The 15,363-nt window shown below is 44.8% G+C and overlaps 1 protein-coding gene across 4 annotated transcripts in view; it reads left to right on the top strand.

Annotated features, from left to right (window-relative positions):
• KMT2A (lysine methyltransferase 2A) overlaps positions 1–15,363 on the top strand; it is a 124,553-nt gene that overhangs the window by 47,589 nt on the left and 61,601 nt on the right. For all 4 annotated transcript variants that reach the window (XR_012642552.1, XM_074977131.1, XM_074977130.1 and 1 more), the window contains exons 7-10: positions 2,048–2,419; positions 3,534–3,607; positions 6,324–6,452; positions 15,023–15,136. Coding sequence is in view for 3 of the 4 variants with exons in the window: in XM_074977131.1 (XP_074833232.1) it covers positions 2,048–2,419; positions 3,534–3,607; positions 6,324–6,452; positions 15,023–15,136 (689 nt within the window). In the remaining variant the exon portion in view is untranslated. The remainder of the gene's footprint in view (positions 1–2,047; positions 2,420–3,533; positions 3,608–6,323; positions 6,453–15,022; positions 15,137–15,363) is intronic.

The raw sequence follows: 15,363 nt of genomic DNA, 5'->3' as shown, positions 1-15,363 counted from the left end.
GAAGCTCAGGCAAAGTATTTCAGAGATCATGATCGTGTTCTGTTGAAGTCATATAGGAATTTTACGCTTGACTTCAGTTGGAAGCAGGTTCATGGACTTCTAGAATCCAAGGTGCTGTGTATCATTTTCTTTCTCCAGTTCTCTGGATTGCTTTCCTTTGTGTGATTTTTGGCTTCAGGACTGAAATTTTCATAAATTTTCTTTCCATTTATAACTCCATGCATTCTAAATGTTAGACGCTTAAAAGTATAACATGCCTTGGCTACTGTGAGCTTGTCAAGCTACGTTGCTGAACCCTTTAAATTTTTTGTGCAAAATGTCCTTTTCTCTCCCCAGAGTTAAGAAGGATCCATGTCATACTATGGCAGGTTTGGTCCAAAAGAAAGCTAGACCAACTTACTAGCATAGTGGTTGTCATATACAAAAAGTTTCAATTTAACTGCTTCTGTACATTCCTTTTAGAGCATTGAACCCCTTTTTATGCCAAGGAGCAGAGTAAGATTTTCATCCCTTATTTGTATATTAGCGTAAAATGTGATTGGGGGCTTGAAGTCATGTAGTAATTGCACCTGACTCTTATTTCGTGTCTTTTCTTCACAAGAGAATAGCTGCCATACTGGAACAGTATCCATTCAGGACACTGGCCAGTATGTGACAGTGGCCCTTACCAGAGCTTCGGGGAGTGTATAGAACAGGGCAATGTTATGGAGTGATTCAGTACTGCATTCTGCCAGTCACAAGTTTAGTGTCACTCTCGGTATGGATTTACATCCATTACGCTCTTGGTTAATAGCCATTGATGGATCTACGCTTCATAAACTTGTTCATTTCTTTTTTCAACCTACCCATACTTTTGGCCATCACAACATCCCATGGCAGTGAGCTGTGTGGAAAAAGTGTTTCCACTTCTTTGTACTCAACATGCTGTCAGTTAATGTCTTCAAGTGACCTTTGGTTTTTGTTTTGTAGGAAAGGGTAAATAATACCTCCGTTCACTCTTTCCGTTCCAGTAATAATTTTATAGACCTCTGTCCGGTCCTCTTCCCCTTTAGTCATTTCTCTCCTAAGCTGAACAGCTCTAATAATTTTAATTTTTCCTCAGATAGAAGCTCGTTACAAAGCCGTGACAATATGTGTTGGTCTTGTTCTCTAAACCTTTTCCAGTCTCACTTGTCCTTTTTTGAGATCAGGAGGCCAGACCTGGACGCTGAAGTGTGGGCTTGCCATGGATTTATACAGTGGCATTATGATATTTTCTCTATTTTCTATCTTTTAACTAATAGTTCCTAGTCTAGTGGCAGTTGTCTTGTTTGTTGTTGCACGTTGGGCTGTTTTCAGAGAGCTATCCACAGTGACTCCAAACTCTGTTGTGAGTTGTAAGAGCTAATTTAGAATTCATCACTTATATGTATATTTGGGATTATTTTTTCCAATGTGTATTACTTTGCACTTACCAGTGTTGAATTTCATCTGCCAGTTTGGTGCTTGGTAACCCAGTTTGGTGAGATCCCGCTATAATTCTATATAATCTGCTTTAAGATAGGGATGTTAAAGGTTAACTGGTTAACCAATACGAGCTGGAGCAGCCTCCTGGCTACTGTGGGCAAGGTGTTGCTTTAGCCCTGCAGGGGCGCCATGGGCAGTGGCATGCCAGCCATGCTGGAGTAGCCCTGTCCTCAGTGGTGCTGGGGGAGGAAAAGGGATGGCCAACTGGGGAGGACTCTACATCCCAGCCTGGCTGGAGCATCCCCTGTTTGTGGCCTCCCCAGCCAGCCCCCAAACCTGTTTAATTGGCTAATTGGTTAAACCTAGTGTTTAATTAGTTAACCAATTGAATGGGATTTTACTTCCCTTCTTTGGATCTAACAATCTTGGATAAATTTTTGTTGCCTGCAGACTTTGGTAAATCACCATTTGTCCCTCTTCCAAAATCATTAAGGAATATATTGACTACTACAGATCCCAGTAAATATCCTTTAGGGGCCCTGCTGTTCACTTCTCTCCATTCTGAATACTGATAATTTATGTCCTGCCTTGTGTTTCATAGTTGTGAAAAAGAAAGAGAAGAAATCCAAGGCTAATGAGAAGAAAGAGAGTCATTCTGGGAAGAACCAAGTGGATTCTGGGCAGAAAATAGCTCCTCAGGCTGCTTTAGTAAAAGATGACAATGCCTTGAAGAAGAGCAGTGAACCTGCCCGAAAGCCAAGTGAGGAGAAGAACGAAGAGGGAAATGCCTCTGTCCCAGTTTTGGAGACCAAACAGGTTGCTGCTTCTGGTGCCAGAAAAACTGGCAAACAGGCACCTCAGCCATTGCAGGTTCCCCTTTGTCAGCCGCCTAGCTCAGGACCACTGAAAAAAGAAGTACCTAAAACCAACCCTAGTGAGCCCAAGAAAAAACAGCTGCCCCAACCAGAATTAGGTAAATGAACAAATATAATTCAAATAATATATTTTTCAAAAACATACTAGCCCCCAAATTGTTACAACCGAGAGTCTTATCTGCTGATGATTAAACATTATTGAGCAGTGTACAATGGAAAATACTTTATAGATACTAGTGGTATATTTTGGGAGATGTTTGTGATTTGTTTAAGTTGGATTTATTTACATTAAACCTAATGTGCGTGTGGGAAGACATGTGGATGACTTACCTGTGTGTTGGAGAATCACCTTCGAACCTGATAATCTTAAAACAAGATTTTACATTGTTAAATTTTTTGTTATTATCCATAAGTGGAACATCACAGTAGAGTGACAGTGGGGATAAAAACTGTGGAAAAAGTGTAATCAGATAGATATGGACTGTTACAATATGGGCAGGTTTGGGGTAGAGAGACTGTGTTGCATATGTTATGCTCTGGGCAATCAGATGAGTTTTCAGGAGCCTTTGTAGGGAGTACATTTGCAATGCTGTTTAGGAGGCTGCTTAAATAATAAATGGTAATGTTAATCATGAAACGAATGTCTCAACTGGAGAGCAACACTCCAGAAATTAATCTCCTGGGAGTCAATTTAGGTGGTCTAGAAGGAATGCACTCACCTGACTTGTTGTCACTCTCCCATTGACCCCAGTACTCCACAGGGCTGGAGAGAATAAGGGAAGTCGACAGGAGAGCTTCTCCCGGCAACCTCCTGCTGTGGGCATTTGGAAGAAATTCAGGTTAAGGTTCATCGACTCCAGATATGTTCACGTAGCTGGAGTTGCATGTCGTAAGTCAGATCTGATGAAGCGGGTCTTTGCCCACGAAAGCTTATGCTCCAAAATATCCGTTAGCCTATAAGGTGCCAAAGAAATTCTTATTACTTTTGAAGATACAGGCTCACTGGGCTACCCCTCTGATACATGTCTTAAGTTGATTTTCTCCCTAAGTATAGACCTGCCCATAGGCTGTGGGGGCAGTTGGAGGTAGAAATTGGGAAGATCAGGAGGACGTCATAAAATATCTTTTCCTTAAGTGCATTATCTCTCTCGTTTCCTGGAAGTGGTTATTGATTTGAAGAGCTAAACTCAGGATTTTTCTTTCCTTCCCTAGGCATAGAGCAAAGCAAACAGAAGAAAGTTTCCCCTCGTCCAAGCTTCCCTGTAAAGCAGAAACCAAAAGAAAAGGTGACATTGCTTTTTTTTTACTACTTACTCAGTAAATTACAAGAATTTCAAACTTCTTTTCTACTGTTCAGTACCAGTGGGTAACCTTAACTTACCTTGTTGTAGACTTTTCATGGTTAGGTAAAGTTATTACTGTGGCAGATCAGAAGTGGCAGGTGACAAATGCCGGATGGAGGGTGAATGTTTTGGGTGCTGAAGGAACTCCTTTTTGTTCCCCTCGTAAGTTCCCAGGGGGTGCAGACCTGCAGGCTGGATAGACAGCTGGGGCTCGTTGGGAGTCAGCCAGCAGCTACTTGCAATCAAGCACCTGCTTACCAGTTAAGGCCTCCAGGCTCCCTACAAAAGGCTTTACCCAGGCAGCCAGAGGAGAGAGCAGTGCCCAGAGAGAAGGAGGCTGGAGGGTTGAGGGAAGGGCAAAGCTGGACAGGACAGAGCGTAGCCAAGTGATACCAGCCACAAGGTACCGGTGGGTGCAGAGGCTCAGGGAAAGATCACTGCCATAGGGTAGGGGCAAAAGCCCCACCAGCTCCCTCCTACCTACAGTCCCTGGGCGAGAGTCCAGTGCAGTGGGTGGGACTGGGCTCCCCACACCCTTCTGCTGGAGGGGTACCCAACTTGGGCCAAACTGGGACAGCTCAAGACTGGCGGAGAGGGACCTATTCTTCCTTCACTAAAGACTGGCCTATGGGGGAGAGGTAGATATGCTGGAAGGCAGGGACAGGGTCCAGACTGACTTAGACAAATTGGAAGACGGGGCTGCAAGAAATCTGATGAGGTTCAATAAGGGCAGAGTACTGCACTTGGGCCGGAAGAATCCCAAGCATTGTTACGGGCTGGGGTCTGACTGGCTTGATAGTAGTTCTGCAGAAAAGGACCTGAGAGTTGTAGTGGGCAAGAAGCTGGACATGAGCCAACAGTGTGCTGTTGTAGCCGAGAAAGCTAATGGCATATTAGGTTGCATCAAGAGGAGCGTTGCCAGCAGATCCAGAGAAGTGATTATTCCTCTTTATATGGCTTTGGTGAGGCCGCATCTGGAGTACTGTGTCCAGTTCTGGGCCCTCATTTATAGGAAGGATGTGGATACACTGGAGAGGGTCCAGTGGAGGGCGACCAAAATAATTAGGGGGCTGGAGCATATGACTTATGAAGAAAGGTTGAGGGAATTGGGACTGTTTAGTCTGCAGAAGAGAAGACTGAGGGGGAACTTGATAACAGCCTTCAACTTACTGAAGGGAGGCTGGAGAGAGGCTGTTCACAGTGGTCACGGATGGCAGAACATGGAACAATGGTGTCAAGTTGCAGTTGGGAAGGTCCAGGTTGAACATTAGGAAGAACTGTTTCACTAGGAGGGTGGTGGAGCACTGGAATGGTCTCCCCAGGGACATAGTGGAGGTGTTTAAGTCTCACCTCGACAAAGCCCTGGCGGGGCTGATCTGATGGGTTTGGTCCTGCTTAGAGCAGGGGGCTGGACTCCATGGCTTTTTTAGGTCTCTTCCAGCTCTATTGTTCTGTGATTCTGTGATTTTATGAAAATGGTTCAGTAAAGGGAGACCCTTGCCTTGCGGAAGCCCCAGGGCAACAACAAAGGAGCCTCTCTGAGGTGCACAAGGAGCTGCCCGGAAGTGCAGGACCCCTAAGGAACAGACAAGGGGTCTGTCATGTTACGTTTTTACAGTTCAGCCCAATTAGAATTAAATTCAACCCCTTAACCTAGAATGTCAGTCTAAGATAGATATCAGTTTGATTTCTATAATTTTTCCAAACCCTTTTGGTTACTTTTAAAGGAAGAAGTTGCCATTTTTTGTCTTAAGTGCTGAGTTTGTGATTTCTTACTCCCTACTGCTAAGTGTAAAAGGCTCCTCTTATTCTGTCACATCAAGTCTGCAAATGGTGCAACTTGTTTTGGACATAATTGATGCATGTCAACTTGTTTTACTAAGAAGTCTAAGGAACTATAAAATGACTTCAATTTTAGTTCCTCTAATGTGAACAATTTTAAATGTGATGTTTCTTTTGAAAAGCTAACTGAATTGCCTGGTTTTTAACTCCATTTTAAAAATGGAAAATGTGCGTAGACATTGATTATCCACAGAACTGCTGCACCTTAGTAAGCTAAATACCAGCGTTGTCTTGGATGCCAGAATACGCTTATTTCATAATTCAGTACATCAAGCACCCGTCTATGCATGAAGTGCTCTAACAAGGGTTTGCAAAACTGATCTGCTTCCCCTTTCTGTAGGAGTGTCAGGCTGAGGTGCACCCAGGTTCCCCTTTCTGTAGGAGTGTCAGGCTGAGGTGCATCCAGGTTCTTTTCATAGGAATTATCGAAGCCTTGTTTACTCAGTTCTTTCTTAAAATAGTACAGGTTGAACATCTCTTGTCTGGCACCCTCAGAACCTGACCAGTACTGAATGAGATAATCTGCTGGATCAGGGGAGGTCAATATTGCCTGGCACGTTACCAACACTTCCGCGGCTCACTGGGCTCTTAGAAGACATTTAGGGGTAAATTACAGCTAAACAGCACAGAACACTGAGAGGCAGGACTGGTGGCTATAAACAAACTTTATGGGACCGCGGGAAACTTGGCCACACCCATGAAAAGGGGTCATCCAGATGGATTATGGATGTTGCCAGATGAGAGTGTTTGGAATTAGAGAGGTTCAACCTGTATTTGGGGTTGGAATAAATGCAAGCGCCTTTTCTTTCCTTTTTAGGAAAAACCACCTCCAATCAACAAGCCGGAGACCAGCACACTGAATTTGCTCAGTACTCTGTCAAATGGAAATGGTTCCAAGCAAAAGGCACCTACAGATGGTGTCCACAGGATCAGAGTGGACTTCAAGGTAAGGGGTCAGATTATCTTAAAAGATTTTGAGTGTAACTGCCTAAACACTGAAGCTCAGGAATGCTACTGTAGACTTAGTGATGGATTGATTTTAACAAATTGGAGGAACTAGTGGAGAATTTGAAAGTGGAAGCCGTCTTGGGAGAAAAGTGACCATGAAATCATAAGAGTTCATGATTCTAAGAAATGGTGAGAGAGAGAACTGTTAAATAGAGACAGTGGATTTCAGGAAGGCAGATTTTGGTAAACTCAGAGAGCTGGTAGGCAAGGTCCCATGGGAAGCAAGACTAAGAGGAAAAACAACTGAAGAGCGTTGGCAGTTTTTCAAAGGGATGTTATTAAGGGCCCAAAAACAAGCTATATTGATGCATAGGAAGGATGGAAAGTATAGTAAAAAACTACCCTGGCTTAGAAGAGATCTTGTATGATCTCAAAATGAAAAAGGTGTCATATAAAAAGTGGAATTTAGGAGAAATTTTGAAGGATGAATATAAGCAAACAATACGTGTGTGCAGGGGCAAGATTAAAAAGGCAAAGAACGAGATCAAGCTAATCAGAGACACAAAGGGTAACAAGAAGACATTCTATAAATATATTAGAAGCAAGAGGCAGACCAAGGACATGGTAGGTCCACTGCTCAGTGAAGAGGGAGAAACAATATCAGGAAACTTGGAAATCACAGAGGTGCTTAATGACTTCTTTGTTTCAGTCTTCACCAAGAAGTCTAATGCAGAAATGCCTAACATGGTGAATGCTAGTGGGAAGAGGGTAGTTTTAGAGGATAAAATGAAAAAAAAAAAAAGGGTAAAAAATTACTTAGAAAAAGTAGATGTCTGCAAGTCACCAGGGGGCTGGAAGAAATGCATCTGAGAATACTCAAAGAGCTAATAGAGGAGGTATCAGAACCTTGAACTATCATCTTGGAAAAGCCCTGGAAGTAGGGAGACGTTCCAGAAGACTGGAAAAGGGCAAATATAGTGCCCATCTATAAAAAGGAGAAAAAGAACAACCCAGGAAACTACAGACAAGTCAGCTTAACTTCTGTGTCTGGACAGATTAATGGAGCAAATAATTAAGGAATTCATATGCAAACATCTGGAAGAATATAAGGTGGTAGGTAACAGCCAGCATGGATTTCTGAAGAACAAATCATGTCAGACCAATCTGATAGCTTTCTTTGACAGGATAACAAGTCTTGTGAATAAGGGAGAAGGATGTGGTATACCTAGACTTTAGTAAGGCATTTGATATGGTTTTGCCTGATCATCTTATCGATAAATTAGGCAAATACAGCTTAGATGGGGCTACTATAAGGTGGGTGCAAGCTGGCTGGATAACCATTCTCAGAGATAAATAAGCCAGAGCAAGGGTGGGGATAACAAGGTTAGCTCAGTCAGCAAGGGTGAGGCTTACTACCAGCAGTTGATCTGGAGGTGTGAACACCAAGGGAGGGGAAGCTGCTTCTGTATTTAGCCAGCCATTTGCAAATTCAACGCCCTCAGCTCTGGCTTAAACAAAGACTGCGAATGGCTGGCTAAATACAGAAGCAGCTTCCCCTCCCTTGGTGTTCACACCTCCAGATCAACTGCTGGTAGTAAGCCTCACCCTTGCTGACTGAGCTAACCTTGTTATCCGCACCCTTGCTCTGGCTTATTTATACCTGGCCCTGCAGATTTCCAAGACCAGCATCTGATGAACTCAGTCTGTGCTCACGAAAGCTCATGCTCAAAATTTTTCTGTTAGTGTATAAGGTGCCACAGGACCCTTCGTTGCCGTTACAGATCCAGACTAACACGGCTACCCCTCCGATACTTGACGTTCTCAGAGAGTAGTTATTAATGGTTTTCAGTCATGCTGGCAGGGCATAACAAGTGGGGTTCTGCAGGGGTCTGTTTTGGGACCTGTTCTATTCAATATCTTCATCAACAATGTAGATATTGGCATAGAGAGTAAGGTTATTAAGTTTGCAGATGATACCAAGCTGGGAGGGGTTGCAACTGCTTTGGAGGAAAGGGTCAGAATTTAAAACTATTTGAACAAAGTGGAGAAATGGCCTGAGGTAAACAGGCTGAAGTTTAATTAAGACAAATGCAAACCACTTCACTTAGGAAGGAACAATTGGCTTCATACATACAGAGTGGGAAGTGACTGTCTAGCTACTGCGGAAAGGGATTTAGGGATCATAGTGGACCACGAGATAAATAAGAGTCAACAGTGTGATGTGTTGCAAGAGAAAAAAAAAAAGCAAACATGATTCTGGGATGCATTAACAGGAGTGTTGAGAGCAAGACATGAGAAGTTATTCTTCCACTTTACTCAGCACTCATTAGGCCTCAGTTGGAATACTGTGTCCCGTTCTGGGCGCCATGTTTCAAGAAAGATGTGGAGAAATTAGAGAAGGTGCAGAGAAGAGCAACAAGAGTGATTAAAGGTCGAGAGAACATGAGCTATGAGGAAAGGCTGAAAGAACTGGGCTTGTTTAGTTTAGTCAAGACAAGACTTAGAGGGGACGTGATAGTGGTTTTCAAGTACCTAAAAGGGGAGGGAGAAAAATTCTTCTCCTTGGCCTCTGAAGATACGACAAGGAGCAAAGGGCTTAAACTACAGCAAGGGAGGTTTAGGTTGGACATTAGGAAAAACTTCGTAACTGTCAGGGTGGTTAACCACTGGAATAAATTGCCTAGGGAGGTTGTGGAATCTCCATTGCTGGAGATACTTAAGAGCAGGTTAGATAGACATTTACTGGGGATAGTCTACACGGTGCTTGGTCCTGCTATGAGGGCAGGGGACTGAACTTGATGACCTCTTGAAGTCTTTTCCATCTAGTGTTCTGTGATTGTGGTATGCTCCTGTTTATCGGGAACCTCTGCATCTCTTTGGCTGCTTCTACACTATGAGATAAAGTTGTTTTTTTTAACCTTGTTCTTATGAGTTTGAATTTGTGTCCACACAGCTTCTTGAAATTTAACCCACAGTTTTTCCATGTCAAGTTTCCTCATCCCCATTGCAAGTTTGACAGTGTGAGCAGTGCATTGTGGGTACCTATCCCACAGTGCCTTAGCCCCAGTTGCTTGTGGGTGTTTCATGTTTGAATCCCAGAATGCAAAGCACTGTCTCAGAATTCAGAGCACCCAGTAACTGTGTGAAAACAAACTGGAGATTGTGCTATTTCCTGTGGCGTTTTCTCTGCTAGCACAAGCATGGAACCCCAAATGCTTCAGTGTATAGCACACATCATTTCAGTAACTACACTGGCTGTCACACAATTTTGCCTTCACTTACAAAGCTCACTGATGGTTCAGGAGGGAGAGGAGGATGATGATGATGCTGGTTTTGAAGAGGAAATCTCACAACTGTGGTCCAGGAGCTCACAGCTGCTGGCTGCCATAGATGCGTTGGTGACAGTGGAGAGGCGGTTTTGGACTCATGAGACCAGCACACAATGGTGGGACCACATCTTTTTGGAGTACTGGGATGATCAGCAGTGGCTGCAGGACTTTTGCTCAAGTCCACTTTTATGCAACTTTGTGATGTGCTGGCCCCCACCATGACGCTCAGCAACACAAGAATGAGGCCGGCTTTAACAGTTCAGAAGCAAGTGACCCTTGCTCTGTGAAAGTTTGCAAAGCCTTATGTTACCAGGCCGTAGCAAATCAATTTGGGGTAGGCAGATCTACAGAGGGGTCCATGGTGATGCAGGTGGCCCATACAATCTGTCGGTGTCTCCTCAGGAATACTGTGACACTGGGAGATGTACAGGCCATAGTGAATGGCTTTGCTGCCATGGGATTTTTGAACTGCAGTGGGGCAATAGATGGCATGCACATGTCCATCATAGTCCCAGACCACTTGGCCTCTGAGTTATTTCACTGACATCAGTGTTGGATGGTCAGGAAGGGTTCTCGACATGCACATCTTCTGAAATTCTGGGCTGTACAAACAACTCCTGGATGGGAAATTTTTCCAGACCAGAAAATCATGATTGGAGACGTGGCCAATTTTTGCCTATTGTAATATTGGGTAACCCGGCTTCACCCTCTGCTCCCTTGCTTTCTGAAGCCCTACACAGGAGCCCTTGACCCCAGCCAGGAAAATTTCAATCAGAGATTCAGGAAGTGCAGAAAGGTGGTTGAATGTGCCTTTGGCTGGTTAAAAGCGAGGTTCAGATGCTTATTGACCTGTTTGGACCTTTCTGAAACTAATGTCCCCACCGTGATTACTGCATGTTCTATTTTGCACAACATTGTGAATCCAAGTGGGAGACTTTCCCATCCATCTGGAATTCCAAAGCTGAGGCCATAGGCAGGTCTTACTCGCAGCTGCCTACACAGCTAACCACCAATAATCATGCTGAGGCAGTAGCAATAAGGGACACTTTAAAACATAGATTCATGAATTATCTGTAACACACATGCTACTGATGTATTTCTCTATTGTAATGCCAGTAAATTATACTATATCTTAATGAATGAATGCTTTTACTTCGTGGAAGGGGGTTAAGTTGCAGTGCATGTGACGGGCAACTGTGCCTTCAGGTGTCTTCCACCCACTTGAGTCTGTCAGCCACGTCAGCCCTTCCCTAACACACCCCAGTTCCCTGTGCTGTGCGTCTGCTGTGGACCTGGGCATAACAGCAGGCAGCTATGCCTTCATCCCTCTCCCAACATGCCAGGTACCATGTGTCCTTTGCAGCCGTTGGCCTATTGGTGAGCAGCTGTGCCTTCATCCCTCTACCAACCTGCTTGGCCTGGTTCCCAACAATGATTTGTGTTCCCTACCGCTCATGCACACCACAAAATCACACTGAGCTCAAATGAATGATTTTATTTTGGTAGGAGGAGAGGTTTAAGTGGCAGAGAATAGAAGCATTGTCAAGGGTGCTTGAACAGTCTTTTGCAGTGCTCTGTGGGGCTAGAGTGGCAGGCTATCATTGCCTTCCCTCCCCATGTTTGAGGACCCCAATGTCGTCGGGTGGGCAAACCCTCTTCTGGGGACTCTGGGCAGCGGGTATTGGCTCCTGCATTGCTGTGTTCAGAGTCCCTCTGAAGCGGCAGCAGGGAGCACAGGACCACTGTTTTCTTCGTAACTGCCATTACAAGCTTGGCCATGGCTTCACAATGGTTTGGTGCTTGCTGTTGCTGGAAATCAAGCATTCTCTGCTGAAACTCAGCTAGACTCTGATGCCACTGAGCTGTACTATGACACCAGTGAGCAGTGTCCTTTGTCATCTTACTGTGTTCTGCTTCATTCTGCTGCATGTGCTGCAGGATGAGATCCTGCTTGGACCTTTTCCTCTTTCTGGACCTGTCTCTGGCGCTGGGCATGGCAGCTGGAAAGTGAAGGTGAAAATAAAGATACAATTCACACAGTGTGCTTTCAAATGGAATGAACAGGTCTCTGTGTCTATCAGGGAAGGTTTCTCTTTTGAAGGCCACTAAAGGCTTATTAAAGGATGGGATTCTAAGCAAGCATTTCACAGTACATCATTTACCATCACTTATCCAGCACGTGTCTTTGTGGACATGGTAAGCTATAAACAATTGTCCGCTCTTGTGGGGAAGGGGAGGGCTGCAAAGCAGGGGAACTGTCAGCTGTGTGGTGAGAGGGCATGGTAGGAAAGGGTTTGATTACAGCTGCATGGATGGCTGCATGGGGGTTGGAGGAGCCCTGTAAAGTAACAAGAAATGCTGTGAAGAAAGGGACATTGAGGGGGGACTCCCAGCAGAGCCTGGCAGCCACGTGGCGCAGGGGAGGGATCCCCGTAAAGCAAAAAGGAATGCTGGGTGGAAAGGGACATGGGAGGGTTGATGTGCAGCTGAGACTTGCGAACCACATAGGGTGGGGAATGGAGCACCCACCAGCTGCTGCAGGGAAATGCAAAAGGGCAGGAAACATGGTTTAAAAAAAAATCCAATGCAAATTCCCGTGCTTCTGTAGGTTGCCAAAGAAGACATCATCCTCCTAAAACTAACAGATATGGACAAAGACCTGCTCATGCTGTGTGACCACAAGCCTGGAAAATTGGTTAAAATGCTGTGTGGCGCCATGATACCAGATCTCTCTCTGGTTGCTTGGTGTGGCAAGGTGTGCAACCGTGAAAGCCGCAAGAAGTCAGGCCTCTCCAAGAACCTTGTGGGGGTGGGGGGGGGAAATACAAGAGTGCCTGGATGAGGCCTTCGAGGAGATAACCGAAAAGGAGAAGTTCTCCACCCCAAGAAACATTAATGCACTGTTCTGAGGGGCACAGATCCCTAACAAACCTGTACGCACACCCAACCATATACCTATACCCACCCACAACCCGTTTCTAGCATGCAGAATAAAAACTCACCCTAACAGCTTGGTCCAGGGGGTTTGGGAATGGGCATGGAGGGACCGGTTCCAGGTCTATGGTGAAGAGCCCTGGGATGTTGGGAAGAACTTCCTCAGTCCTCTGCCCATTGCCCTCTTCCTCTGGGGCACCCAGCTCCGCTCGGCTCACCCTGAACTCCAGACCAGGGCCTCCACAAGTGTCGCACTGAAGACCGTGCTCCATGGTGGGGCCGCTCGCCATAAACGTGCAGCTGTTCATAATGGTGGCAGGTCTGTCATGCAGCCCCTGACTGCTGGTTGGCTTCCTGGACTTTTTGATAGGCCTGCTGGAGTTGTTTCACCTGGCATGGCATAGAGTCCCAGGAGTAAGCTCTGGTGGTCATCCCATGCGACATCTGCTCCTAGATTGTCACTTTTCTCTTGGCCACCAGAAGTCTGTTCGCCACTGATTTGTCTCCCCAGATTGCAAGAAGATTTGGAGTCTCCTGGTGGGTCCACTCGGGGGCTCTTGTGAGCATGAGAAAGTACTAGGCAGATCACTACCCTGAGTGCTCATGGTTGCAGGAGATGGCTACCAATGCAGTGCTACAGCTACCAGTGCGGTGCAATGCAATGGGTAAAGGAATTTTTTCATTATGGACACCTTTTCTATTTGCAGGCCTGGGCGCTGCTGAATTCCAGGTCTAGTTCAATTAAAAATTCATGGACTTCCTGTGACCTTCCTGCACATCTAGATGGAGAGGAGCAGAGAAGGAAGTGTCCATACATGGAGGGTCACTGTGTAGCTTTGTGGTATGCACATGGGACACTTCTGGAAGCTAATAAGTTCGAATTAAAGACAAGGTGCTTCCACACTAGCCTTAATTCGATATTTTACATTTGACGCTATACCCATCCTGTAATGTTGACGTTTTATCAGTACTGGAGCTCCATAAATCGTGCTAATGGTATTTACGGTGAAGGCAGTGACATTTTAATATTGAGGTAACTCCTTTAAATTCAGTTTTTATCTTGTAGTGTAGACGCAGCCTTTGAAAAGTCTCTCTGCTGTTGGACATTTTTCCTTCTTTCTTACAATATCTGTGTTGGTGGAAGAAACTATTAGAACTTTAAACAGTTATTCTCAATATGAGAGAGCACAGACGAACAGGAGTAGCATTGTCAAGGAAGTAATTTCATCACATTGGAACTATAAAACAATGACTGCTACTTGAGTCAAAAGGTTGTGGATATTTGTGTTGTTCACAGCAGCTCTGAAATGTTTGGGAGTTTAAATTAACAGTTGAACTTTGCATCTTTTTTGAGCAGTAGTCACTTAAATATATAACATAATCTTTATTTACCTAATTCACCGTAGAACTGGCAGTCTCTTTCCCCATCCCCTAAAGAAAAAAATTAAAAGCAGAGGGTATACAGTAGTCCCTTGAATTATGCAAGGGTTGTGTTCCCACGTACCCTTGCATAACTCAAATTTCGCATAAGGCTTTGGGGGGCTTTTTCACCTGGTAGAACAAACGTTAAGCAGCAGGAGCACCTGGAGCTCCTTTTGAAAGGTAAGTCATGGGAGTGAGGGGGCAATTTGGGAGTGGTAAGCGTGGCAGTGGGTTGGGGACAGGGGGCTTAAGTCAGGGGTGGGTTAAGGGAGGGCGGAGGGGGTGGAGTTGAGCCAGGTCCGCACCGTCCTGAAGGAGGTTGAGCTGGAGCTGGGTGCGGGGGTGTGAATTGAGGTGGGCACCAGGGGTGTGTATATGTGTGTGTGTTTTGAAGTGGGGCCGGCGGGGTTGAGCCAGGGCCAGCAGGAGCAGGGTTTTGAGTTGCGCTTAACTCATGTTAATGCGAGTTAAGCACAACTCGAAATTGCGCATTTCAATGGATCACTGTACTGATTTCCCTTAGTGCTAAATGTTACGTATTTTTGTAAAATATACTACAGTAAAGTGTGAAAAGTTATCGGGTAATTATCTTAGAACTGTGACCATTAGTGTATAAAGCACATCTTGTGATGTGTTGTCCCTTTTACATTCACTTACTAATACACTAACCTGTCAGCTACAGCGAGTTCACACGTTAGCAAGAATTAGAGGTGACTTCTCTTTTTACTTTATAGTATATGAATAGACCTAAGGTGTAAGTTTTTAAATATTTTGAAACAAACTGTTTAGATCTGCTGAATAATAGCAGTTGTGCAAATGCACTATTTTTTCCCCTAAAGCTGCATTTCTTGTTTCTGAATGATACATCCTTTTGTGCTTTCAGGAGGACTGTGAAGTGGAGAACGTTTGGGAGATGGGTGGGTTAGGCATTCTCACCTCGCTACCTATCACTCCCAGAGTGGTCTGCTTTCTCTGTGCCAGCAGTGGACAAGTGGAGGTAAAGCACCTTATTCTGCTGCTGCTATTAGAATGTTTATAAGCACCACAGTATTTGACAATTGTGTGTTTGATTTCTGTTTTGTTAAGTCATGTTAAACAAGGAGGAATTCAGGCTATAGGAGCTATAACAGCATCCTACTAACTCAGTCGTGTCCCACAATGCATAAACACACAGCGTGCAAAATAGTTACTGTTCCAAGAGTTCTCTGGTCCTCCAAAAGAAGT

This window comes from Carettochelys insculpta, chromosome 25 (genome assembly GCF_033958435.1).
Source record: "Carettochelys insculpta isolate YL-2023 chromosome 25, ASM3395843v1, whole genome shotgun sequence".
Taxonomy (NCBI): Eukaryota; Metazoa; Chordata; order Testudines; family Carettochelyidae; genus Carettochelys; species Carettochelys insculpta.
Note: the sequence above shows the minus strand (reverse complement) of the source record. Positions and strands in the feature narration are given on the sequence as shown.